This window comes from Elephas maximus, chromosome 22 (assembly GCF_024166365.1).
Source record: "Elephas maximus indicus isolate mEleMax1 chromosome 22, mEleMax1 primary haplotype, whole genome shotgun sequence".
Taxonomy (NCBI): Eukaryota; Metazoa; Chordata; class Mammalia; order Proboscidea; family Elephantidae; genus Elephas; species Elephas maximus.
In genome coordinates this window covers 6594801-6621736 of record NC_064840.1, presented here as the reverse complement: position 1 = coordinate 6621736, position 26936 = coordinate 6594801, and the positions used below count along the sequence as shown (strand labels likewise).

Below are 26936 nucleotides of genomic sequence, written 5' to 3'. Positions count from 1 at the left end.
GTGGCTGCGCTTGAGGTACATCGGCCAGGAATGGAACCTGGGTCACCTGCGCGGAAGGTGAGCGTTCTGCCTCTGAACCACCACCGGGCCCTAGTCCCAGGTTATGGTAGCCATGGAAGACGATGGCGTCTGTCACTTTCCTGGGTTGGTTTTTGTTGGCCCTCATTCATGAAGTTGATAGGTATTTCCAAAACCAAAGACAGGAAAGGGCAGGGGTCGACTGGGGGGAAGAACAGAGGCAGAAAGGAAAGAGAGGAGACAGCATAATGTCATGGTTAGGAGCACAGGCTGGAACCAGGGGCACCTCGCTCCTTGGCGAGCAGCTCAACTCTGAGCCTCAGTTTACCCATTTATAGACATGAGTTGGATCAGATGATGTGAATACGTGAAGTATTAATTAGTTGAACCCTGTGAAAGCTGACACATGACCATGTTTGACCTAAAGACAAGTGTCATTTCACGTGATTCATTCTTATACTTAGCACTAGGCCTGTGACATAGTAAGTGCTCAAGAAATATATGTTAGTTATAAATACCTTTAATATTTACCTTGTAAATATGAAAATAATCGGGAGGAAAGACCGGAGCCTGGCAGTTTTTGGCCTCTCAAATTCTGAAGTTGGTTCCAGAATGAGTGAAGATGACCGGGGAGACCTACAGGGACCTGCATTGCTCGTGTCCCATCAGAAGGGACGGCGGCTACTGCCACCACCACTTACGCGGCCACCATCACGTCTGCTGTCATTGTCACAGAAGCCCATCCTTGCTGCATTTTATCCCATTTCCTAACTTCTTAAATTCTGGATTTTTCTGTGAAATTGCTCAATTTTCAAATGTTGGTGACTATATCAAATTCTTTGAAACTTGACTCACCCAACAGAACATGCCTGTAGGTTGCCAGCTCCCTGGTTTGTAGGGCATCCAGGGCCCTGGGTATCCTCTTCGCATCTACTTTTAACTTGGTTCCTAAGAAGGGCCTGGCAATCTACTGAAAAATCAGCCACTGAAAACCCTCTGGAGTGCAGTTCTGCTCTGACACACGTAGGGGAGCCATGAGTCAGCACTGACGGCAGGTAGTTTGGTTTTGGTTTACTGATGTGATTGCTCCTTGGACGGCCTTGCTCCCTAATGAAATGTCTCTTCCACAGTCTTGCTCCATTACTGAGGAGGCAGCTACCTCTGAACGGGGGGCTGTGTTTGTCATAAATTTCTCACCTGCTCTCAGAGAGATTATTAACGAAACAAAGTACTTGGAACAGCTGGGATTCACTGTCCCCGAATTAGCGAGAAATGTTGCGCTCCAGGAGGACAAATTCCTCAGGTAAAAATATTCTCCTCGTAAGCCAGCAGTCACCTTCTTAGTCCTGGGGTCCCTTTCACTCTTAAAAATTACCGAGGACTCCCCCAAAAGCTATTGATTATAACTGTCATATTTACCATGGTAGAAATCAAAACTGAGAAATGTTTAAAATAAACTTTTATTAATTTAAAAATATGTGTTATGATAAAAACATGATCCATTTAAAAATGTACTTATGTAATCATTAATTTAAAAATAACCATAAACCTATTACATGTTGATATAAATAACATTTTTTTTGTGTGTGAAAATAAGTGTGTTTTCCTAAAATAGAAAGTTCATGAGAAGAGTGGCGTTGTTTTACGTTTCTGCCACAATGTCTATCCAGCCTTTAACTGGTTAGTGGTCTTCTGTAACCTTTCCGTAAGACTGTTAAGCTCTGTGTGAACTTGACTGTCCTCTCATGCCGATGGCCCTCGTGTGACACACAGGTACACAGATGGAATACAGCGTCTGCTGGATCATTACCACACGCTCCTGGGAACGTTGAACGAGGCGGAGGCCGTCCTTCTCGACGACCATTCCCAGGAACTGGTCAGAGTGTTTCGATCTGGATACAAGCGGTTAAACTGGAACTCACTAGGTAACAGGAGTCCTCTGTTTATCGCCCTCTCAGACTCTGTGATGCAAAAATAATTCTTTTAGGTTGTTTTCGTTGAATTATAATTTGTGTGTGTGTATCGATAGAATCTTTTTTTTTTTTTATTGATAGAGTTCACAAATAATTATTGAGGGTCGATAAAGTGCACTTTGTGGAGTTTAGAATTAAACTCAAGACTTTAATTGAGGGTTGTCTTAGTCTCCTAGTGCTGCTGTAATAGAAATACCACAAGCAGATGGCTTTAACAGATACATTTTCTCGAAGTCTAGGAGGTTAGAAGTCCGAATTCAGGGCACCAGCTCCAGGGGAAGGCTTTTTCTCTGTTGGCTCTGAGGGAAGGTTGTTCTCTCATTTCAGCTTCTGCTCTTTGGTTCCCTGGTGATCTTCTGTGGCGTCTCTCTTCCCCCACTGGTGCTTGCTTGCTTCTGTGCGTCTTCTGCTGCTGCTTGTCTGAAAAATGATTGCCTTAGACACCCCCTATACTCACATGGCCTCATTAAAGTAACAAAGAAAATCCTATTTCCAGATGGGAACCTAGCCACAGGTATACCACAAAAACAAAAACATAAACAAACCAAACCCATTGCCATCGAGTCGATTTTTGGGGGATACAAGTTAGTCCATTACAGGGTGAAGATAAAATGCAATTCCAATTTGACACTTTGCTGGCCCAAAGCTTTCTCCTCTGAAAAGATCAAAAGAACAATTTACTGTTTTAAATTAACATCTTAGTTTTGTGATAATTGTGGACTCGCATGTAGGTGTAAGAATTAACACAGAGAGATCCTGTGTACCCTTACCCAGTCTCCCCCGACAGTAACTGTTTGCAAAAATAAAGTATCACAACCAGGATATTGATGTTGCTACAGTCAAGACACAGAACAATTCCATCACCACAGGGATTTCCCATATTGCTTTTTTATATCCATCTCCATCCTTGCCCCCTTAACCAGACCAAAACCAAACCCCTTGCCATCAAGTTGATTCTAACTCATAGCGACCCTGTAGGACAGAGTGGAACTGCCTCATAGGGTTTCCAAGGCTGTCATCTTTACAGAAGTAGATTGCCACATCTTTCTCCTGAAGAGCGGCTGGTGGGTTTGAACCATCGACCTTTCGGCTAGCAGCTAAATGCTGCTACCAGGGCTCCTTCCTTACCCCCTCATCCCCTGGCAGTGACTAATCTGTTCCCTGTTTCTATAATTATGTTGTTTCGAGGGTGTTGTGTCAATGGAATCACAGAGTATGTAGCCTTTTTTGGGTTGGCTTTCTTCACGCAGTATAGTTCTCTGGAGAGTCATCTAGGCTGTTCGTTTATCAGTAGTTCACTTTTAATGGCCAAGTAGTATTCCATGGAAGGGGCGTACCATAGTTTATTAAGCCATTCACCTGTTGAAGGCCATCTGGGTTGTTTCCAGTTTTGATTTTTACAAATAAAACTGCTGTAAACATTCATGTACACATTTTTGTGTGAACACAAGTCTTCATTTCTCTAGGATAAATGCCTAGGGGTGCAATTGCTGGGTCATATGGTAGTTGCATATTTTGTTTTTTTTTTAAAAGAAACTGCCAAAGCGTTTTCCAGACTGGGTGTACCATTTTACATACCCAGGAGCAGTGGATGAGTGGTCCATTGTTTCCACAACCTTACCAGCATTTGCTATGTAGTACTATCTTGTTAAAAGGAGCCCTGGTGGCACAATGGTTAAGTGCATGGCTTCTAACCAAAAGATTAGTGATTCAAACCCACCCCATGGCTCCACAGGAGAAATGACCTAGTGATCTGCTCCCATAAAGATTAAGTCAAAAAAACCCATTGCTGTCAAGTCAATTCTGACTCATAGAGACCAGATAGTACAGAGTAGAACTGCCCCATAGGGTTTTCAAAGCTGTAATCTTTATGGAAGCAGACTGCCACATTTTTCTCCCATGCAGCGGCTGGTGGGTTTGAACCTCTGATATTTCAGTTAGCAGGCAGGCACTTAACCACTGTACCACCAGGGCTCCTTCATAAAGATTAGTCTAGAAAACCCTATGGGGCAGTTCTACTATTTCCTATAGGCTCGCTATGAGTTGAAATTGATTGACAGCACACTGCAACAGTATCTCATTGTGGTTTTAATTTGCCTTTCGTTAATGGCTAATGGGAAACCCTGGTGGCATAGTGGTTAAGAGCTACTCCTGCTAACCAAAAAGGTCGGCAGTTCAAATCCACCACGCGCTCCTTGGAAACCCTATGGGGCAGTTCTACTCTGCCCTGTAGGGTCGGTATGAGTTGAAATTGACTCGGTGGCAATGGGTTTGGTTTTGATTAATGGCTCATGATGCTGAGCGTCTTTTCGTGTGCTTATTTGCTGTCTCTATATCCTCTTTGGTGAAATGCTTTTTTCCATTTTCTAATTGGATCCTTTGATTTTTTTAATGTTGAGTTTTGAACGCTCTTTATATGTTATAGCACCTGTCCTTTTTTTTTTTTTTTTTTCCTTTTGGGGAAACCCTGGTGGCTTAGTGGTTAACAGTTTGACTGCTAACCAAAAGGTCAGCAGTTCGAGTCTGCCAGGCGCTTCTTGGAAACTCTACAGCGCAGTTCTACTCTACCCTGTAGGGTCTAAATCGACTCGATGGCAGTGGGTTTGGTTGAGGGTTTAGGGAGTCACAGCCATGGGAGGACAGTAGGTCTTGACCTCTTCTTCTTTCCCACGGTACTTTGGATATGTCTGTTGTGAAATTTGAGTGGTCAAACGAATCGTATGGGTGATTCTGAGCATAGGCCTCCTTGTCCCATGCCCCGAGGGTGCTAAGTGAACCTTTGCCACCTTAAAGACCTAAGGAGTTGGGATGAGTATTAATGTCGCAGATGTTGGTGGGAGGGTGTCTTAGTTTCTTAGTGCTGCTGTAACAGAAGTACCACAAGTGGCTGGCTTTGACCAACAGAAATTTATTTTCTCACAGTTGGGTAGAAGCCCAAATTCAGGGCACTGGCTCTAGGGGGAAGCTTTCTGTCTCCGTCAGCTCTAGGGGAAGGTCTTATCTCTTTTCAGCCTCTGTTACTCATTTCCTTGGCGATCTTCCTGTGGTGTGTATCTTCCCCTCCATTTGTGTCTGCTTGCTTCTTAATGTGCTTTTTTATGTCTCAAAAGAGATGGATTTAAAAAGTGCCCTAATACTGCCTCGTTAACATAACAAAGAAAGCCCACTCCCACATGTGATTATAACCACAGGTTTAGGGGGTTAGGATTCATATTTTTGGAGACACAATTCAGTCTATAACAGAAGGATATGAACAAAATTGAAAATTACGTATCTTTCTTTTTTCTTTTTCTCCCCAGGTATTGCTGACTACATAACTCGATGCCAACAGGCCATTGGGAAATTCGAATCCCTTGTCCATCAGATCCATAAGAATGCGGATGACATTTCCTCCCGGCTTACGTTAATAGAGGCCATAAATCTCTTTAAATATCCAGCAGCTAAAAGTGAGGAGGAACTCCCAGGTAGGTCCGACTTCTTGTTCTGTGCTTATGGAACGGACAAAATCCTCGCTTGGCCATGACTCTGTTATTTGACTAATAAAACCATTCCTAACTACTTCAGTCCTTTACTTGAAAAGACCTTGGGTCGTTTTCACTCTAGATCATGTTATAGATTTTTGCCTCCTGTGTCTTCGTTATGCTCGTTCGGGAATCTGTGAAAATCAGGAATACTTTCGTCAACGATTTTGTAACATTAATGTGAGTTTTTTTTTTTTTTTTTGTGGGCTCGCATTTACCCGTTCAAAGGATATATTTTAAGTAGTCTTAGACTAGCTCACAAGGAATTCAGGACTATGAGGAGAAAAGCCAGATTGCGCAAAGATTCAAAAGCCACCATCTGTGTGCATAATTTAAGCGTGTATAGTGAGAGGGACTTTCTGTGTCGCCGTTTCTTTTCTTGCTTAGGGCATGTCTTGACTTGGGAACCCGTGGCTGGTATAAACAGTTAATGCGCTCAGCTGCTAACCAGAAGGCTGGAGGTTTGAGTCACTTAGAAGTGCCTTGGAAGAAAAGCCTGGCAGTCTGTTTCCAAAAAATCAGCCATTGAAAACCCTGTGGAGCACAGTTCTTTATTATTATTATTATTTTTAATAATATTTTATCAGTTTAAGGTGAAAGTTTACATAGTAAATTAGTTTCCCATTTAATTCTATACAAATTATTCCGTGATATTGGTCACCTTTTTCACAGCGTGTCATCATTCTCATTCATTCCATCCTGATTGTACCATTTCCAGTACTCTCATTTCCCTGACCACTTGCCTTTTCATCTTTGCTTGAGAGTAATCGTTGACCATTTGGTCTCCTATAGGTGATTTTTTTTTTTTAATAATTTTTATTGTGCTTTAAGTGAAAGTTTACAAATCAAGTCACTCTCACATATAAACTTATATACACCTTACTACATACTCCTATTTACTCTCCCCCAATAAGTCAGCCCGCTCCCTCCTTCTAGTCTCTCCTTTCGTGACCTTTTTGCCAGTTTCTAACCCTCTCTACCCTCTCATCTCACCTCCAGGCAGGAGATGCCAACACAGTCTCAAGTGTCCACCTGATACAAGTAGCTCACTCCTCATCAGCATCTCCCTCCAACCCATCGTCCAGTCCATTCCATGTCTGATGAGTTGTCTTCGGGAATGGTTCCTATCCCGGGCCAACAGAATTTTGGGGACCATGACCGCCAGGATTCCTCTAGTCTCAGTCAGACCATTAAGTCTGGTCTTTTTCTGAGAATTTGGGGTCTGCATCCCACTGATCTCCTGCTCCCTCAGGGGTTCTCTGTTGTGCTCCTTGTCAGGGCAGTCATCGGTTGTGGTCGGGCACCATCTAGTTCTTCTGGTCTCAGGATGATGTAAGTCTCTAGTTCATGTAGCCCTTTCTGTTTCTTGGGCTCATAATTATCTTGTGACCTTGGTGTTCTTCATTCTCCTTTGATCTGGGTGGGTTGAGACCAATTGATGCATCTTAGATGGCTGCTTGTTAGCATTTAAGACCCCAGATGCCACACTTCAAAGTGGGATGCAGAATGTTTTCCTAATAGAATTTATTTTGCCAATTGACTTAGATATCCCCTGAAGCCATAGTCCCCAAGCCCCCGCCTTTGCTTTGCTGACCTTCGAAGCATTCAGTTTATCCCGGAAACTTGTTTGCTTTTGGTCCAGTCCAGTTGAGCTGACCTTCCCTGTATTGAGTATTGTCCTTCCCTTCACCTAAAGGAGTTCTTATCTACTATCTAATCAGTAAATAACCCTCTCCCACCCTCCCTCCCTCCCCCCTGTGGTAACCACAAAAGAATGTGTTCTTCTCAGTTTAAACTATTTCTCAAGATCTTATAATAATGGTCTTATACAATATTTGTCCTTTTGCATCTGACTAATTTCACTCAGCATAATGTCTTCCAGGTTCCTCCATGTTATGAAATGTTTCACAGATTCATCACTGCTCTTTATCGATGCGTAGTATCCCATTGTGTGAATATACCATTATTTATCCATTCATCCGTTGATGGACACCTTGGTTGCTTCCAGCTTTTTGCTATCGTAAACAGTGCTGCAGTAAACATGGGTGTGCATATATCTGTTCGTGTAAAGGCTCTTTTTTCTCTAGGATATATTCCAAGGAGTGGGATTTCTGGGTTGTATGGTAGTTCTATTTTTAACTTTTTAAGAAAACGCCAGATAGTTTTCCAAAGTGGTTATACCATTTGACATTCCCACCAGCAGTGTATAAGAGTTCCAGTCTCTCCACAGCCTCTCCAACATTTATTATTTTTTGTGTTTTGGATTAATGCCAGCGTTGTTGGAGTGAGGTGGAATCTCATGGTAGTTTTAATTTGCATTTCTCTAATGGCTAATGAGCGAGAGCATTTTCTTACGTATCCGTTAGCCGCCTGAATATCTTCTTTAGTGAAGTGTGTGTTCATATCCTTTGCCCACTTTTTTTTTAACTTTTATTGAGCTTCAGGTAAATGTTTACAAATCAAGTCAAACTGTCACATATAAGTTTATATACACCTTACTCCGTACTCCCACCTGCTCTCCCCCTAATGAGTCAGTCCTTCCAGTCTCTCCTTTTGTGACAATTTTGCCAGCTTCCAACTCTCTCTATCCTCCCATTCCCCCTCCAGACAGGAGATGCCAACACATTCTCAAGTGTCCACCTGATACAAATAGCTCACTCTTCATCAGCATCTCTCTCCTACCCACTGTCCAGTCCCTTCCACGTCTGATGAGTTGTCTTTGGGAATGGTTCCTGTCCTGGGCCAACAGAAGGTTTGGGGACCATGACCGCCAGGATTCCTCTAGCCTCAGTCAGACCATTAAGTCTGGTCTTTTTGTGAGAATTTGGGGTCTGCATCCCACTGATCTCCTGCTCCCTCAGGGGTTCTCTGTTGTGCTCCCTGTCAGGGCAGTCATTGGTTGTGGCCAGGCACCAACTAGTTCTTCTGGTCTCAGGATGATGTAAGTCTCTGGTTCATGTGGCCCTTTCTGTCTCTTGGTTTGCCCACTTTTTGATTGGGTTGTTTGTCTTTTTGTGGTTGAGTTTTAACAGAATCATATAGATTTTAGAGATCAGGCGCTGGTTGGAGGTGTCATAGCTGAAAATTTTTTCCCAGTCTGTAGGTGGTCTTTTTACTCTTTTGGTGAAGTGCTTAGATGAGCATAGGTGTTTGATTTTTAGGAGCTCTCAGTTATCTGGTTTCTCTTTGTCATATTTAGTAATGTTTTGTATTCTGTTTATGCCATGTATTAGGGCTCCTAGCGTTGTCCCTATTTTTTCTTCCATGATCTTTATCGTTTTAGTCTTTATGTTTAGGTCTTTGATCCACTTGGAGTTAGTTTTTGTGCTTGGTGTGAGGTATGGGTCCTGTTTCATTTTTTTGCAAATGGATATCCAGTTATGCCAGCACCATTTGTTAAAAAGACTATCTTTTCCCCAATTAACTGACACTGGGCCTTTGTCAAATATCAGCTGCTCATATATGGATGGATTTATATCTGGGTTCTCAATTCTGTTGCATTGGTCTACGTGCCGGTTGTTGTACCAGTACCAGGCTGTTTTGACTACTGTGGCTGTATAATAGGTTCTAAAATCAGGTAGAGTGAGGCCTCCCACTTTCTTCTTCTTTTTCAGTAATGCTTTACTTATCCGGGGCTTCTTTCCCTTCCATATGAAGTTGGTGATTTGTTTCTCTATCACCTTAAAAAATGACATTGGAATTTGGATTGGAAGTGCATTGTATGTATAGATGGCTTTTGGTAGAATAGACATTTTTACTATGTTAAGTCTTCCTATCCATGAGCAAGGTATGTTTTTCCATTAATGTAGGTCCCTTTTAGTTTCTTGCACTAGTACTTTGTAGTTTTCTTTGTATAGGTCTTTTACATCTTTGGTAAGATTTATTCCTAAGTATTTTATCTTCTTGGGGGCTACTGTGAATGGTATTGATTTGGTGATTTCCTCTTCGGCGTTCTTTTTGTTGATGTAGAGGAATCCAAGTGATTTTTATATGTTTATCTTGTAACCTGAAACTCTGCTGAACTCTTTTATTAGTTTCAGTAGTTTTCTGGAGGATTCCTTAGGGTTTTCTGTGTATGAGATCATGTCATCTGCAAATAGAGATAATTTTACTTCTTCCTTGCCAATCCAGATGCTCTTTATTTCTTTGTCTAGCCTAATTGCTCTGGCTAGGACCTCTAGCACAATGTTGAATAAGAGCGGTGATAAAGGGCATCCTTGTCTGGTTCCCATTCTCAAGGGAAATGCTTTCATGCTCTCTCCATTTAGAATGATGTTGGCTGTTGGCTGTTGGCTTTGTATAAAAAAAAAAAAAAAATTTTTTTTTTTTTTAGATGCCCTTTATTATGTTGAGGAATTTTCCTTCAATTCCTATTTTGCTGAGAGTTTTTATCATGAATGGGTGTTGGACTTTGTCAAATGCCTTTTCTGTATCAATTGATAAGATCATGTGGTTTTTGTCTTTTCTTTTACTTGTATGGTGGATTACGTTAATGGTTTTTCTAATATTGAACCAACCTTGCATACCTGGTATAAATCCCACTTGGTCGTATTTGATTATTTTTTTGATATGTTGTTGAATTCTATTGGCTAGAATTTTGTTGAGGATTTTTGCATCTATGTTCATGAGGGATATAGGTCTGAATTTTCTTTTTTTGTGGTGTCTTTACCTGGTTTTGGTATCAGGGATATGGTGGCTTCATAGAATGAGTTAGGTAGTATTCTATCATTTTCTATGCTTTGAAATACTTTTAGTAGTAGTGGTGTTAACTCTTCTCTGAAAGTTTGGTAGAACTCTGCAGTGAAGCCGTCCGGGCCAGGGCTTTTTTTTGTTGGGAGTTTTTTTTTATTAACTTTCATTGAGCTTCAAGTGAACGTTTACAAATCAAGTCAGTCTGTCACATATAAGTTTATATACATCTTACTCCTTACTCCCACTTGCTCTCCCCCTAATGAGTCAGCCCTTCCAGTCTCTCCTTTCGTGACAATTTTGCCAGCTTCCAACTCTCTCTATCCTCCCATCCCCCCTCCAGACAGGAGATGCCAACACAGTCTCAAGTGTCCACCTGATATAATTAGCTCACTCCTCTTCAGCATCTCTCTCCTACCCAGTGTCCAGTCTCTTTCATGTCTGATGAGTTGTCTTCGGGAATGGTTCCTGTCCTGTGCCAACAGAAGGTTTGGGGACCATGCTGTTGGGAGTTTTTTGATTAACTTTTCAATCTCTTTTTTTGTTATGGGCCTATTTAGTTGTTCTATTTCTGATTGTGTTAGTTTAGGTAGGTAGCGTTTTTCTAGGAATCCATCCATTTCTTCTAGGTTTGCAAATTTCTTAGAGTACAATTTTTCATAATAATCTGATATGATTCTTTTAGTTTCAGTTGGGTCTGTTGTGATATGGCCCATCTCATTTCTTATTTGGGTTATTTGTTTCCTGCATTTCTTTAGTCAGTCTGGCCAGTGGTTTATCAATTTTGTTATTTTTTCAAAGAACCAGCTTTTGGCTTTGTTAATTCTTTCAATTGTTTTTCTGTTCTCTAATTCATTTGGTTCAGCTCTAATTTTTATTGTTTTCTTCTGGTGCCTGATGGATTGTTTTGTTGCTCGCTTTCTATTTGTTCAAGTTGTAGGGACAGTTCTCTGATTTTGGCTCTTTCTTCTTTATGTATGTGTGCATTTATCAGTATAAATTGACCTTAGATGATTTTTTAAAGGAGCTCATTACTCATGGGTGATATTTTATTTTACGAGCCAACCTGTTATTTAGCTAAAAGGTGATTTCAAGGATAATTTTGGTTTAAGGTTTAAAGAACATCTCAGGGCAAGAGTCTCAAGGAGTCCTCTAGTCTCAACAGGGCCAGTAAACATGGACTTCTTAAGAATTTGAGTTCTGTTCCACATTCTTCCCCCATTCTGTCAGGATCCATCTATTATGGCCCTGATCAGAACGGTCAGTACTGTAGCTGGGCACCATCTAGTTCTTGTCTCCTGGTAGATGAGGACATGGTTCATGTAGACTGTTAGTCCTGTAGATTAGTTTCTGCTCTGCGTCTCGTTTCCTTCTTTCTCTTTTGTTCTGGATGAGTAGAGACCAATAGTTGTATCTTATATGGCCACTCACAAGCTTTGAAGACCCCAGACAGTATTTACCACATTGGGATGTAGAACATATACTTTATGCCAGTAAACTGAGTTGTCCCATGAGGCTACAGTCCTACGCCTTCAAACTCTGATAACCAATCATACGAGGTATTTGGTTACATCTAAGAAGTATCTGTAACTGTGTCTCCTGTGTGGTTTGTCATATATATAGATATACATGCATTACAACATACCTCTATGTACATATACCTATCTGTGCATACATGTACCTACACATTCATATTAATACACATATATGTCTATATACATATTGGTGTAACCACACACATATTTTTTGGGTGTTGTTGCAAAATTATACATATTCATCATATCCTTTACCAAAAACACCCTTTTCTCTTCTGCACTTCTTAGTGACATCATTTACCTTAGGTTGTGTGCACTTTACCCACATTCGATGCTACCTTTCCCATCACCATAAATAACAAGTGCCTGCTATCTTGAGAGCCCTTCTCCCTCCCCCCACCATGCCTGGTAACAATCACTGAGTGCTGGTCTCTGTATGTATATCCCTTTTTCTCTTCTTATAAAGATGGGATCATGCAATATTTGTCTTTCTGTGATTGGCTTATTTCGCTCAGCATAATGTCCTCCAAATTCATCCATGTTATAAGATGGTTCGAGGACTCATTATTCTTTGTGGCTGAGTAGTATTCCATTGTATGTATGTACCACGTTTTGTTTATCCATTCACACTTTGACGTGCACTTAAGTTGTATCCGTCGTCTTTTTGCTGTTGTGAATAATGCTGCAGTGAACAGAGGTGTGCAGGTGTCTGTTCGTATATCTTACATTAGATCTCTAGGTTGTATACTTAGGAGTGGGATTGCTGGATCCTAAGGTATTTCACTTTCTAGCTTTTTGAGGACGTGCCATGCCATTTTCCATAGTGGTTGTACTGTTTTACAGTCCCATCAGCAGTGGATAAGGGTTCTAATCTCCCTACATTCTTGCCAGCATTTTTTTTTTTTAAATCGGTTCCATTTCTGCAGGGGTGAGATGGTGTGGGGCGCAGATGTACTCTGACACACACAGTGTCTGTGGTTCGGTGTCAGTTGCAGCAACTTTTTTTTTTTTTTTTAGGTGTCTTGGCCTATTGGCATTGATTTATTTTCTGCTTTGGGTCTGGGTTAGAGGCTGTTTTTGTATTTCAAAGGTATGCAGCTCATTTCGGGATTTTTAAAAAATAGGCTTTATATTTTAGAGCAGTTTTAGGCTTACAGAAATTTGTACAGAAAGTACAGAAAGCTCTCATATACCCTGTCTGCCATTGCTTTTCCTGTTAACATCTTACAGTAGTCTACATTGATTGGGTACATGAATGAGCCAGTATTGACAGATTATTGTTAAAGTCCATAGTTTACATCAGGGTTCACTTCGTGATACACAGGCCTATGAGTTTTGACAAAGGGTTAATGTCATGTGTCTGCCGTTACATGTCATACAAAATAGCTCCACTGCCCTAAAAATGCTCTGTTTTTTGAATAGGTATCCTTTCTTGTGTTCGTAAACTGCTCTGACAGGTATCTTCCTCCACAGGTGTGAAGGAATTCTTTGAGCACATTGAGCGAGAAAGGGCCAAAGATGTGGACCACATGGTCAGGTGGTATCTTGCCATTGGGCCTCTGCTGACCAAAGCCGAGGGTCTGGTTATACACACCAACACGGGCAAAGCTCCCAAGCTGGCCTCCTACTATGAGTACTGGGAAAATAGAATTTACGAAGCCTTGACAAAGCTCATCCTGAAGTAAGTCTGTCTTCTTGTTGCGTGTTTTAGGAACAGTGTGCATGGATTGACATATTTTACACATATGAATAATGAAGAGGGGACAAAACACAGAATAAAAATCAGGTGGACAGAAAGTCTGCTTTCTGGCTGAAGGGCATTCGTAGGATGGAGGAGTGGCCTCCCACTCAGGCCCACGTTCTTGTTAGACCGCTCGGTGTTCAGAACAGGAAGTGGTACTCTCACCACTTCAGCTTTCAGAAAAACATGCATGAGCCTGTGTTCTACTACAACAGAGAATTGCTGTCACGCATTACTTACAAAAATCCTCACAACTGGACCAATGAGCAGCACCACGATAAACGAAGAAAATATTGAAGTTGTCAAGGATTTCGTATTACTTGTATCCACAATCAGTGCCCATGGAAGCAGCAATCAAGAAATCAAATGATGTGTTGTGTATTGCATTGGGTACATATGCTGAAAAAGACCTCTTCAAGGCATTAACAAGCAAAGATGTCACTTTGTAGACTAAGGTGCGCCTGACCCAAGACTTGGTGTTTTCAATCACCTCATACATGCGAAAGCTGGACAACGAATAAGGAAGACCGAAGAAGAATTGATGCCTTTGAATTATGGTGTTGGAGTAGTATATTAAATATCCCATGGAATACCAGAAGAACAAATAAATCTGTCTTGGAAAAAGTACAGCCAGAATGCTCCTTAGAAGTGACAATGGCGAGACTTTGTCTCACTTACTTTGGACATGTTACCCTGGAAAAGGACATCATGCTTGGTAGAGGGACAGCAGGAAAGAGGAAGACCCTCAATGAGATGGATTGACAGAATGGCTGCAACAATGGGCTCAAACATAGCAGTGATTATGAGGAAGGTGCAGGACCAGGCAGTGTTTTGTTCTGTTGTATGTAGGGTTGCTATGAGTTGGAACTGACTTGATGACACTTAACAATGACAACAACATTACTTGCCGAAACTGCAGGGGAAGCATGTGCTCATATTTAGAGAGAAGAATTTGAAGGACTTATAACCACGCACCCCTCCTGATTGTCTAAAGCAAACCTCCGGCTACATTGGCCATCGTGTGTCTGCTAGAGGCCTGTTGTGTGTGCCAGGCACTGTGCTTGGCTCCAGCCTCAGACCCAGCCAACTTTGCCCCTTTGCTCCTGGAGCTTATAGGCCAGTAGCTCTGCTCCACCAGCTCGGAGCTGAGAGGCTGGCCTGCGCTGTGTTGGTGGCCCCAAACAGCTCTGGGATGTGAACTTGGCAGCCTGTATTTAGGATCATTTTAGAAAGCTGCCTGTGAAATTCACTGCTGTTACCATTTATCTATATCATCAAGGGTGGCATTCATATATATATGAGCTAATATGTGAGAAATCTTACTCCATACCAGGCTCTGCGTTATACTCTTTACAGTTATAGACAAAGACACTGCAGACTGTTGAGTGGTTCAGTCGCTTGCCAAGGCCACACAGCTAGTAAGAAGTAGTGCTGGTGCTTGTCTGACTTTAGTAACACTTTCTTAAACTGCTTCTGGTTAGTGCCTCTTTCCTTTCTTATTTGACTCCACTTTGATTTTTGTGTCTCTTAGCATGGTTGAGGTATCCTTGTGAGCTGCTAAAGTCCACTTTGGGACAATACATTAATAAATGAAATAAAGATCTTTTGGTTTTCTTGATTTTCGGACTTGGTTTCACAAACTTTACTAAGTTAATCCTTAAAAAAATTCTGTTCTCTATATATTTTATTTAGTTCTCATTGTTCCTTCTAGCTAGACTTCAAAAGCAGTCCTTGATCTGAGGCTGCTTTCTGTAGTTTCTCTTCCTAGAATGCCATGCTTTCCCTAAGTTTCTGTATCCATCTATTCATTCGAAGGTGCATGAGAGCCTGCCATGTGCTGGGGGCTGGACTGGACCCCGGAGGGCACTGGACAGACCAGGCTCCACGGCACCTCATGAAGCTTCCATTCTAGTCAGGGAGAGAGGCAAGACACAAGGAGACAGACATATGCACAAGGAGACAGATGTATGATGATTTCCGTGAAAGAAATAAAGCCGATAAGTGTGGGAAGAGAGTGGGGTGGGGGGCGCTATTGGAATCAGGTGGTCAAGAAGGGCCACATGGGTGCTTGGAGTCTTAAACACTATCAAGTGGCCATATAGGATGCATCAGTTGGTCTCAACCCACCTGGAGCAAAGGAGAATGAAGAACACCAAAGACACAAGGTAATTATGAGCCCCAGAGACAGAAAGGGCCACAAAAATTGAGACTATATCAGTCTGAGACCAGAAGAACTAGATGGTGCCCGGCAATAACAGTTGACTGCCCTGACAGGGAACACAATAGAGAATCCCTGATGGAGCAGGAGGACAGTGGGACATAGGTCTCAAATTCTCTTTAAAAGATCAGACTTAATGGTCTGACTGAGACTAGAGGGACCTTCTGTTAGCCCAAGATTGGAACCATTCCCAAAGCCAACTCTTCAGGCAGGGATTGGATGGACTATCAGATAGAAAATGGAGCTGGTGAGGGGTGAGTTTCTTGGCTCAAGTAGACACATGAGACTATGTAGGCAGCTCCTTTCTGGAGGGGAGATGAGAAGTTGAGAAGGCAGAAGGGGACAGGTGCTGGCTGAATGGACACGGAGAATACAGGGTGGAGAGGAGGAGCATGCTGTCTCATTAGGGGGAGAGCAGCTAGGAGTACATAGCAAGGTGTGTATAAGTTTTTGAGAGACTGACTTGATTTGTAAACTTTCACTTAAAGCACAATATATATATACAAAAGAAAGGCCACATGGCAGCTGGGGCCTGAACATAGGGAGTGAGCTGAAAAGGGAAGGAACTTTCCAGGAGAACTGAAAGCCAGTGTGAAGACCCAGAAGTATGCCTTTGGCTCATGGGAGGAGCAGAGAGAAGGGGTGCAGAGAGTGAAGGGGGAAGGTAGGAGATGATGCTGGAGAAGCAGGCAGAGGCTATATCACAGAGGATTAGGGGCACCAGGGCAAAGGGCTGGCACCTTATTCTGAGACCAGTGGGAAGCTATTGGAGTGTTTTCAGTTGGAGAGAAAGATGCCAGTTACATGTTTAGAAAAGCTCCCTGACTGCTGTATGGAGTCGTGGAGTGGGCTGGGGGCAGGAGGGAATCAGGGAGCCTGGTTTGGAGGCTAATTAAATGCTTCATCCCAGAGTGTCCTTTACCATCTGATCCTGGAAGAGGCAGAGGATGGGTAGAGGCGAGGTGAGGCAAGGACCTGAGTGTCCATTTTCCTCAAACCAGAGTTGAACAACTCTGGGAAGACATCATTACTATCTTGGCATCTTCCAATTAATAGCTGTTCAACTTCCAAAAAGTAGAAATGAACTACTTTTATGCATGCGAGACAAAAAGACTGCATAATAACTTGCCCAAAACTGTTCATTTCAACTCTATAATGTGTTGATCCATGTAGTAGGCCTTCTGAGTGTCATTTTTGTGACTCCAGTGAAATTCATCAATTGTTTAATATATTTCACACTACTAGTGAGTACTGAGTCTTTTTTTTTTCCACCCCTCCTAGGAATTTGCAGTCTTTCAATTCTCTAATCCTTGGGAATGTCCCCTTGTTCCAAACGGAAACCATCTTGACTGCTCCCGAGATCATCCTCCATCCCAATGCAAATGAAATTGACAAAATGTGCGTTCATTGTGTCCGAAACTGCGTGGAGTTCACCAAGGTAAAGAAAATGGCTGTGCTGTCTCACAGATGGCGCCTCGAGGTTGGGCTAGAACACAGGTTCTGTTTCTGTTCTTTGTTGCGGACGTTTAGTCTCTTGGCTTCTTCTTTGCTAGCTAACTAGATTTTGTAGTGGCCCGAGACTTGATCCCGGCCCCCCTTCTTCTCTCTCTGCATATTCATAAGCGGTACCGTGGCTTTTAATATCACCTCTACAGAGAGGGCCATCTTTCTATCTCCAGCCCAGACCTCTCTACCACATGCCACACTTATCTGGCCAGTTGTCTGCTTGATGTCACCCCTTGGAGCTTAGACTTGGCATGTCCAAGATGGAAATCTTGATTTTCCTCCTTACAACCCAGCCCTGCCACAGTTTTCCCCACTTCAGGAAATTATTTGAACCAGAAACCTGGGAGGCATCTTGATTGCCCTTTCTCTCACCACCCATATCCAGCCCATCAGTAAGTCTGGTTGACTCACTCCGACACACACCTGTGACCTGAACTCTTTTCTCCTTTTCCACGTTACCGTCCTGTTTCACATTACCGTCATCACTCACCTGGACAACTGCAGTCGTTTTCCTACAATCCACTCCCCAGCAAGCAATCAGAATGATCTTTTTAAGAACATAAATCATTTCAAGCCATCTATTGCATGTCCCCCTCGTCATAACTTCCCTTTTCACTTCGACTGTAATCCAAACACCTTATTGTTGTCCGCCAGGACCCCAACAATCTAGCACTTGCCTGCCTTCCTGATCTCAGTTCCTACCTCTGTCATGCTCCACCTTGCTCCCCCACCTCATTGGCCCTCCTCTTGTATGTCCCCAGCAGGTCACACTAGCTCTTCCTTGAGAACCTCTGTGTGAAACACTCTACCCCTAGGCCTTCTCACACCTGACTCCTTCTAGTTCCTCTCTATGGTATCACTCACCCTATTCTCTTTTAGTATTTATCACTCTCTGACCTTTTCTCACTTATTTGCTTATCTATCTCTTGGCCGTCCCATGCCACTGGAACGCTAGTCCCATAGAACAAGGACCCTGTGTGTCTTGTTCACTTTTGAGTCCTCTGTACCTGGAATAGTATCTAGCACATAGTTGGCGCCCAGTAGATATCGTTGAATGATTATTGGTTGGAAAATAACCCCAAGCTTATACCTTGCTAACAATGGAAAAATAGGGCCATCTTTGTCGATAGTGGATATCACACCCACTCACGGTGCTAATAACATCTCTGTCCATACTTGCTTGGTTCAGGGAGTCACATATATTTGAGTTACTGAGTATAAAACTAAGTATAGATATTACAAATAGGGAACTTTATTTCACTGTACTTTGAATTAATGACTAAATTGTACGTACTTTGTAATCTGTGCTAATAAAGTTATTTATGAAGTCTCTATTATATAAATTCTCTTAGCTCACAGTTGTTACACCGTTGAGTCTTTGTAAAGGAAAACAAAACAATTTCCAATGAGTAAATAAACAGTATAGACTATCTGTAAAATTTTATGGAAATTAATCACATCGTTTCACTTCGCTTTAACTCCCCCTCCCCCTCCCACGGTAGGTAGATTTGAAGCTTTTGGTGAAACTTGTATCATTTTACCTTCATAAATGTTTTCTTTCAAATGAAAATGATTTTTACCTGCCTTCTTGGGAAATATTGCAAATGTACTTTATTCACAAAAATTCTCCAGGACAGGAAAGGTGGTAATAGGGAATCCAAGTTCAAGAAGGGAGAGTGCTGACATGTCGTGGGGTTGTTAACCAATGTCATAAAACAATATGTGTACTAACTGTTTAATTGGAATCCAATCTGTCCTGTAAACCACCATCGAAAGCACAGCTAAAAAAAAAAAAAAAAAGATTGACACAAGATGCACCCAAAAAAAAAAAAAAGAATCCCTGCAAATGAACATTGATGATTATATAATTTAATACAACTAAACTAGAACACCTCTTTGACCTTCAGGATGTATCTTTCATGGCTGAAAAAAAATGAGCAAACGTTTTAAATCAGCATCTTAATGACCTCATCTATAAAATGGAGATGATAATACTACCCAGCTTCTAGACTTTTTGTGAGAGTTAAATGATATAAAACATGCAGAGAGCTTAACACGGTGCCAGCATTTGGTAGCTCTAAATCAATGTTAGCGGTTATTGTTGGTACAATAAAACCTACGAAAGCTGGAACCTGTGTAAGGCAGAAAGCTGCCAGAGAAGGAAAACTCAAATACTTGCCACTAACAGAGAGCGATAGGAGAGTGGTAAGAGTGTACCCTGTCAAAGGTGGAAATCGTGCGAGACCCGGAAAAACAAGACAGGCCCGTCGAGTTCCGGCTCTCACGGTTTTCACTGTATTAGTTTACTAAGAAGTACTAGTTGTTGTTTTCCCCATTTTATAGATGGTGAAACTGTGGTTCAGAGAAGTTATGTGTAACTCATCTGATGGTTTGCTGTCATGAACTACACTTGATTAAAAGAAGAGAAAGTCTTGACTGTACAGCAGGGAGGTGTCAAATTAGCAGATTTGTCCTGGGACACTGGGTAGCCAATTCACCTGACTCTGTGTTTTCCCATCTGCAAATAGGGAAACTTATGTTGTTTTAACCATGTATACTATAATAGATGGCCGTTGTTATTATGGCAGTTAGCTTTTATCGCACTGTAAGCCTCTTCCAATCTTTGTGACTTACGACTATTTCTTAGCTCATGGTCTGTGGGCTGCATTCTGCCAAGTGGTTCTTCTGGTCTTGGCTGGGCTCACTCATATGTCGGTGGTCTTCTAGCAACTGATGACTTCAATCCCATGTCTGATGGTTGGCTGACTGTTGGCTGGGGTACCTTGGCTCCCCTCTGTATGGTTTATTATCATCCAGTAGGCTGGCTCATGCTCATTCATATGGTGGGTGCAGGGTTCCAACAGCATACGAATGGGGGCTGCATGCTCCCTTGAGCCCGTGAACTTGTGCAGTGCTGCTTCTGCCGCTTCCCTTGGTCAAGTGCAGTGGTCCACGCTGGCCAGCAAGGCCAGCCCAGGGGTGGGAAAGTAGATTCCATCTCTTTTTATTTTTATTGTGCTTTAGACGAAGGTTTACAGAGCAAACAAGTTTCTCATTAAACAATTAATGCACATACCGTTTTGTGACATTGGTTCCCAACCCCATGACATGTTACCACTCTTCCCTTCTCAACTGTGGGTTCCCCGTTACTATCTTTCCTGTCCCCTCCTGCCTTCTCATGCTTGTCCCTGGGCTGATGTGACCATTTAGTCTCATTTTGATTCATGGGCCTTTCTAATCTTTGGCTGAAGGGTGAACCTCAGGAGTGATTTCAGTACTGAGCTATAACAGTATCTGGGGGCCATACTCTCAGGGTTTTCCAGTCTCTGTCAGACCATTAAAGTCTGGTCGTTTTTTGTATGTGTGTGATATAGAATTTTGTTCTATATTTTTCTCTAGCTCTGTCCAGGACCGTCTGTTGTGCAGATTCCACCTCTTGCAGTCTAGCACAGTTATTAATAATTAAGTGATTTTCTGTTACTAGTAAGACTTACTACTAAATGCTAGCGTATACGTAGAAGGCAAAACAGACACTAACCTATTGTATTTTCCCTGGATTCTTACTTTTCCAGCATTTCGTTCGGTGGATGCATGGCAGCTGCATAGAGTGCCCTCCTCAGAAAGGGGAAGAAGAGGAACTTGTCATCATAAGTTTTTTCAATGACATTTCTATGAACCCTCAGATAATCGAACACGCTGTTATGATCCCCCAAAATATCCACAGAATTCTGATCAATCTGATGAAGTACTTGCAAAAATGGAAGCGCTATAGACCTCTCTGGAAACTGGACAAAGCCATTGTGATGGAGAAATTTGCGGCTAGGAAACCTCCTTGCGTAGCATACGATGAAAAGTTGCAGTTCTATTCTAAGATTGCCTACGAGGTCATGCGTCACCCTTTAATTAAGGACGAGCACTGCATTAGGCTTCAGCTGGGGCCCCTGGCGCACACCGTGCAGGAAAATGCCAAGTCCTGGGTGGTTTCTCTTGGGAAACTTCTCAATGAATCCGCTAAGGAGGAGCTCAGCAATCTTAACGAAGAGATTGAGGTACTTGACCGCTGGGTTTCATTTAGAATTACTTTTCACCAAGGTCTGGTCTTCATATGGTTGTGTGTCTTCTACATTTACATAGTGTCTTTTGAACTTTCTTTTATAGTTCTTGGCCAAAAACCTTAAGAAGAGCCCCACTACCCTTGAAGATCTCAAGTTTGTCCTTGCAACAATTGCAGAAATTAGAAGTAAATCTTTAGTCATGGAACTCAGGTACAGGGATGTCCAGGAGCGATACCGTACCTTGGCAATGTACAACATCTACGTAAGTGAACTTCTCTTAAGCTTTTGGAAGTTGAATTGAATGTTGTTATTTGCTTTCAACTTGGCTCTGACTTATAGTGACCTTCTGTACAACAGAACAAAATATTTCCCAGTCCCATACCATCTCCATGATCTTTGCTTTGTTTGAGCTCGTTGTTGTGGGTATTGTGTCAATCCATCTCACAGAGGATTTCCCTTGTTTTTGCTGATCCTCTGCTTCACCAACTGCTATGGATTGAATTGTGTCCCCGCAAAGTATGTGTCAACTTGGCTAGGCCGTGATTCCGAGTATTGGGTGATTGTCCACCATTTTGTGAGCTGATGTGATTTTCCTATGTGTTGTAAATCCTACCTCTGTGATATTAATGAGGTGGGATTAGTGGCAGTTACGTTAATGAAGCAGGACTCCATCTGCAAGATTAGGTTGCGTCTTAGGTCAATCTCTTTTGAGATATAAAAGAGAGATGTCAGCAGAGACACAGAGGAACATGATACCACCGAGAGAGTAGTGCCAGGAGCAGAGCACGTCCTTTGGACCCCGGGTGCCTGCACTGAGAAGCTCCAAGACGGGGGAAGATTGATAATTCCTTTGTTTTTTTTTTCAGTTGAATACCAAGACCATTTTCAGAGATACTTTTCAAATATACTGCCATAGATTTATTTCTAAATAAGCAACTTTAAAAACTAAATTTTACAGGTAAAGCAACCCCAGTTATTTAGAATAATGAACACTTAGAGATTATTTACTGATTTTGCATGGCTCAAATAGTACTTTTTGTACATTAGTCTGTGACAGTACACTGTTTCAGTTCTCCCTCTTCCTTTCTTTTCTTTTTGTGGGCTAATTTCCTTTAACAAATAAAAAGTTCTTACAATGATGGTAATTATTATTAGAAGAAAAAGAAGGAAAAGGAGAGATAGAAGATGGTAAAAGAAACTGGTAGGACGACCACAGCACAAAAAAGACCAGACTTACTGGTCTGATAGAGACTAAAGGAACTCTTGAAACTATAGCCCTAAGACACCCTTCAGAACTCGAATTGAATCCATTACTACCCATCAGGCAAACCACAGACAGGCCCATAACATAAACAGCAACACTCGAGAGGAACGTGTTCCTTAGAATAATCTATTATACAAGATCAAAAAGGGCAACGTTTGCCCAAAAGCAATAATGAGAAGGCAGGAAGGGGTAAGAGTTCAGGATGAAAGGAAACGAACCTAGGACAGCAATGTGAGGAGGGCAGGCACACTGCGGGGAATGGAACCAACGTCATGGAGCGCTTTGTATACGAACTGTCGAATGGGAAACTCATTTGCTATGTAAGCTTTCACCTGATGCACAATGAAAAATTAAAAAAAGGAACTGGTAGAAGATAGTAATTACTCTGCCTTTCTTTAAGGTAGGTGGTACAAATGGTTTGCCCTGGACTACTAACCTAAAGGTTGGTGGTTGGAACCCTCCTGGTGGTAGGAAGGCCCAGCAATCTGCTTTCGTTAAGATCACAGGCAAGAACACCCTACGGAACTCGTGGGGTTGCCATGAGTCAGAATGAAGTCGATGGCAGTGGGTTTGGTTTTTTGGGGGGAGTGGTTCTCCCTGAAATTGTATGCCAAATATTGTGTACTGTGCATTTTTCCGATGAGAAGATTTCTAGCTCTTAGTCTGGTCTACTGCTCAGAACAGTGCTCAAAGCAGTCGAACGACGTAACTGCTGAAATTAAAATTTTAAGCAAATCCAGACTTATGACACCTGTTTGTTTCTCCCCCCAAGTTTGTTTTTCCAACTGATTCTTTTTATGATACATGGTACCCTTGGTGCAAAACCCTCGAATGCAGTGATTCTCCTATCATTTCTGTGATAGAAACCAGAGGAGCAAAGCAGAGGAGAGGACGCATCTGCTTAACTGAGGGAGATGTCCCCGGTGTCCTGTGTTCAAGAACATAAATGCCACCTACTCAGGGGCTCTTAAATTTTTTTTAAATAAATATTTTATTGTGTTTTTGGTGAAAGTTTATACTGCGAATTAGGTTCCCACTACCCAAATAGTTCAGAGACATTGGCCACATTTTTCACAGTGTTTTAACTTTCTCCTTAATTCCCTTCTGGATATTTTGCTTCCAGTGATCTGGTTTCCCTGTGCCCTTACCCCTTCAGCTTTGCTTTAGAAAAGCCATCGTTGACCATTTGGTAGCTGGGCTTAAGTTTAATGTATTCAGATTTATCTCTCGTTCCCTGTTTGGTTAATCCCTTTCGTGTCACATGTAAAAAAAATCTTACCCTACTTCGAGTTCATAAAGAATTGTTTTTTATTATCTTCTAAAAGCATTATAGTTTTGCTTTTCACATTTAGATCCATAACCTGTTTGGCGTTGCCAGAGCAGAAGTTCTTGGGCAGTAGCTTTTGACCTGAAACTTCCCTTCCAAATTGCTGATCACGTGTTGTTTATCCCGTTCTTTGTTAGCCGAGCGATGCAGAGAGAGAACTCGTTGGAAAGATCGAGAGCATGTGGTCAGCTCTGTTCAGTGACTCAGTGAACGTGGAACATGCCCTTGGGGGCATAAAGAGAACCTTCACAGAGGTACCCTTTAGATTTCATTTCCTGAGTGAAGATGTTGAAAAATGGTCACTGGGCTAAACTAAGCGCCCCTGCTTTTCTCAGATCACTCGAGCGGAAATTTTAAACTTCAGGCAGCAGATGCAGAAATTTGCAAGTCGTTTTTATGCTGAAGGCCCTGGTTCTGTTGGTGCGGATCTTGATAAAGGTAAGAATATTCCTATCGGTCTTACTGAAATATCTGAGTATGTTTTGGCTAAGAATTTTGTAGGAAGTAGTAATAATGCTATCATTTAAGTATCTATTTTTTTCTTTCCTCATTTCTTGGGTAGTTTTAGTGGCTACATATACAAAAAGCTAGACCAATTCAGTTCATTGGCAACTGAATTCCTGCTGCATGGAGACATGGAGAAATGTGCTCTAGGGAATACAGAGACTGCTGCTGTGGCTCAGGTGTCCTCCTTCCTAAAGGCAACCTCTTCTCCTTCCAACTTCCCCACTGCCTGGCTCCTGTATTACTTTTTGAACTTAGATCCTTGACCACTTCATCTTCTCCCCTACACTTCAAGCACTAACACCTCTGCAAAGTGGGTATAACAGTCCTAAGCTCCCATTTTGCAAAATGAGGACCAATGAGATGGCACGTGAAAAAGTGCTCAGCATATTCCCAAACACTCAATAGTTACACAGTAAGTGGTGGCACCCTCCAATATGGTGGCCATTCTCCATTTTCCCTCTCTAACAGTATGCAAACTCTACTCCTTAGCACAGGGACTGGTGCGTAATTGGCACTCAATGAAAATAATACAGGGTGGCTGGCATTTTAAAAATGGCAACTAGGAAGTATGTGGAGAATTCTGATGATTTGGGGTACAAACCAGCTATCATCTAATGAGAGTGGGAAATAGCGTAGGCCATTTGTTCAAAATAGAAGGGTTCGAAGGTACCCAGTAAGAGGATGGAGTCAGTTCACAGGCAGGATGAAGTGGGTCTGGGCACGTTGGCACAGTGATGAGCATGTAGCCCGAGATAGTGGCAGCTGCAGCTGTATCCTAGCACCTTGAATGCCACCGTCAGAAGGTAGGGAAGCAGGGTTGGAATATAGGATGGGGCAGTGGTCCTTAACCTTGTCTGCACAGTGGATTCCCCTTGGGAATCAGAGGATCTGATTCCATTGGCCTGGAGGGGGATCTGGGTATCAAGAGTTTGAAAAGCTCCTGTTGCGATTCTGATGTGCAGTGAAGGTTGGGACCCACTTAGAGGGACATGGCTAAGGAGGCAGAACTTTCTAATGGGAGGAGCGAGCTGATGTCAGTGGCCCTTTGGTTTTAGTTAGACTGAAGATGGGAACATCTGATGATTCTAAATTTGCCTTTCCAGGTGGCTGGATGTGAATGAGGTGATAAGTTATGTACGTGATTCACGGCTCCTTATTCAAATTGGTATACCTTACACACTTAGTTTTTTATTAGGAATAGATCTTTTAGCCATTTTCGAAAGAGAGCTGACAAGGCATGAGAAGAACCGACAGGACCTGGCGAATGCTGAGAAGCTCTTCGATCTCCCCATTACGATGTACCCAGAGCTGCTCCAAGTCCAGAAGGAGATGAGTGGGTTGAAGATGATCTATGAGCTCTTCCAGGGACTGAAGGTGAGCGCCTGCCGAAGGCCTCGAGGGTGCAAGACTCGATCAGGCCCTTGGCCTCTGAGGCCCCATCACAAAGAACTGGGATCTGATTTCAGAGAGACTCACCTTGGAGATGGGGACTTGGTCAGGGTGTGAGGTGAGCTGTTTAGTCGGAAGTGGAAAGTAAAAATAGCGCAAAGCGTGTCTCTTGGGCGCCTCTCTTTAGCATATGTTCTACGTGCAAACTCATGTGCTCATTCATTCATTCATCTATCCATTTGTTTAGTTCTTTTTAGCCTGGCTTCCTGCAGGTTGGAGTGGAGGGTCCAGAAGGGACTCCTGTCAGCCCATTCCTGCCCTCCCAAAGCTGCCAGGAGAGACTAACATGAACAAATAACCATACCACTCTGATAATGTGATAGAAATGAAATGTACCAAGGACCGTGCAGCCCAAAGAAAGGGAGAGGAATGCAAAATGGAAATACATCGTGATTTCATTTACACCTTAAATAAATAAAATACGATGCATATATTTCATTAATACAATTTCCTGAAAAAATGTATTTCATGACTTTAAATAATTCTATCAAGCCAAGATGTTACAGGTTGTCAAAGCAAACGGCCCAAAACGGTGAACTTTACGGCAAGAAAATACTTCCCTTTTTACTTTAAATCTCAGGAAAACACAACAAAGGAAGTCTTTTCTTTATGGTCGTCAGTCAGGATCATGCTTTAATCATCCTTGGTGGCCTAGCGTGGTGGCCAGGACACAGGCTCTCTGTCAGTGTGGTGAATATTTGGTAACCGCAGCTTCTTTTCTCAGGAACGAGAAACATGTTAAGACAGAGCCTGGATGATAGAGTTCCAGACCCAAGTGATTTCCTGATTCACAGCACCTGATTTCATAAATTTCACTTTTCTTGTAAGGAAGGGAAGACATAATTTTGTACTCCACACATCTTCAGACGCAGCATTATTTTTGTGAGGGCTTAAACTGAGTTCGAATTGTTTTGGTTTTGGTTTTAGATCCTTGTAATCAGTCCTCCTTTTGTGACGTTGAGATTGTTGTGGGTGCCTTAATCAGGATCCTCTAGAGAAATAGAACCAGTTAGATATATACATACATGTATATGTAGAGAGAGAGCGATAGGGAGGAAGGGAGAAAAGAAAGAAAGATGGAGATTTACTTCAGAGGATTTGCTCACATCTTTGCAGGGGACTGGGAGGTCCCA

At 42.3% G+C, this 26936-nt stretch overlaps 1 protein-coding gene across 4 annotated transcripts in view; it reads left to right on the top strand.

Moving 5' to 3' along the window:
• The window catches only part of DNAH10 (dynein axonemal heavy chain 10), a 141147-nt gene that overhangs the window by 25474 nt on the left and 88737 nt on the right, over positions 1 to 26936 (top strand). For all 4 annotated transcript variants that reach the window (XM_049865944.1, XM_049865945.1, XM_049865947.1 and 1 more), the window contains 10 exons: positions 1149 to 1321; positions 1792 to 1943; positions 5291 to 5455; positions 13210 to 13417; positions 16977 to 17133; positions 20774 to 21250; positions 21360 to 21518; positions 23985 to 24101; positions 24183 to 24285; positions 25550 to 25728. In XM_049865944.1, coding sequence (XP_049721901.1) covers positions 1149 to 1321; positions 1792 to 1943; positions 5291 to 5455; positions 13210 to 13417; positions 16977 to 17133; positions 20774 to 21250; positions 21360 to 21518; positions 23985 to 24101; positions 24183 to 24285; positions 25550 to 25728 — 1890 coding nt within the window. The remainder of the gene's footprint in view (positions 1 to 1148; positions 1322 to 1791; positions 1944 to 5290; positions 5456 to 13209; positions 13418 to 16976; positions 17134 to 20773; positions 21251 to 21359; positions 21519 to 23984; positions 24102 to 24182; positions 24286 to 25549; positions 25729 to 26936) is intronic.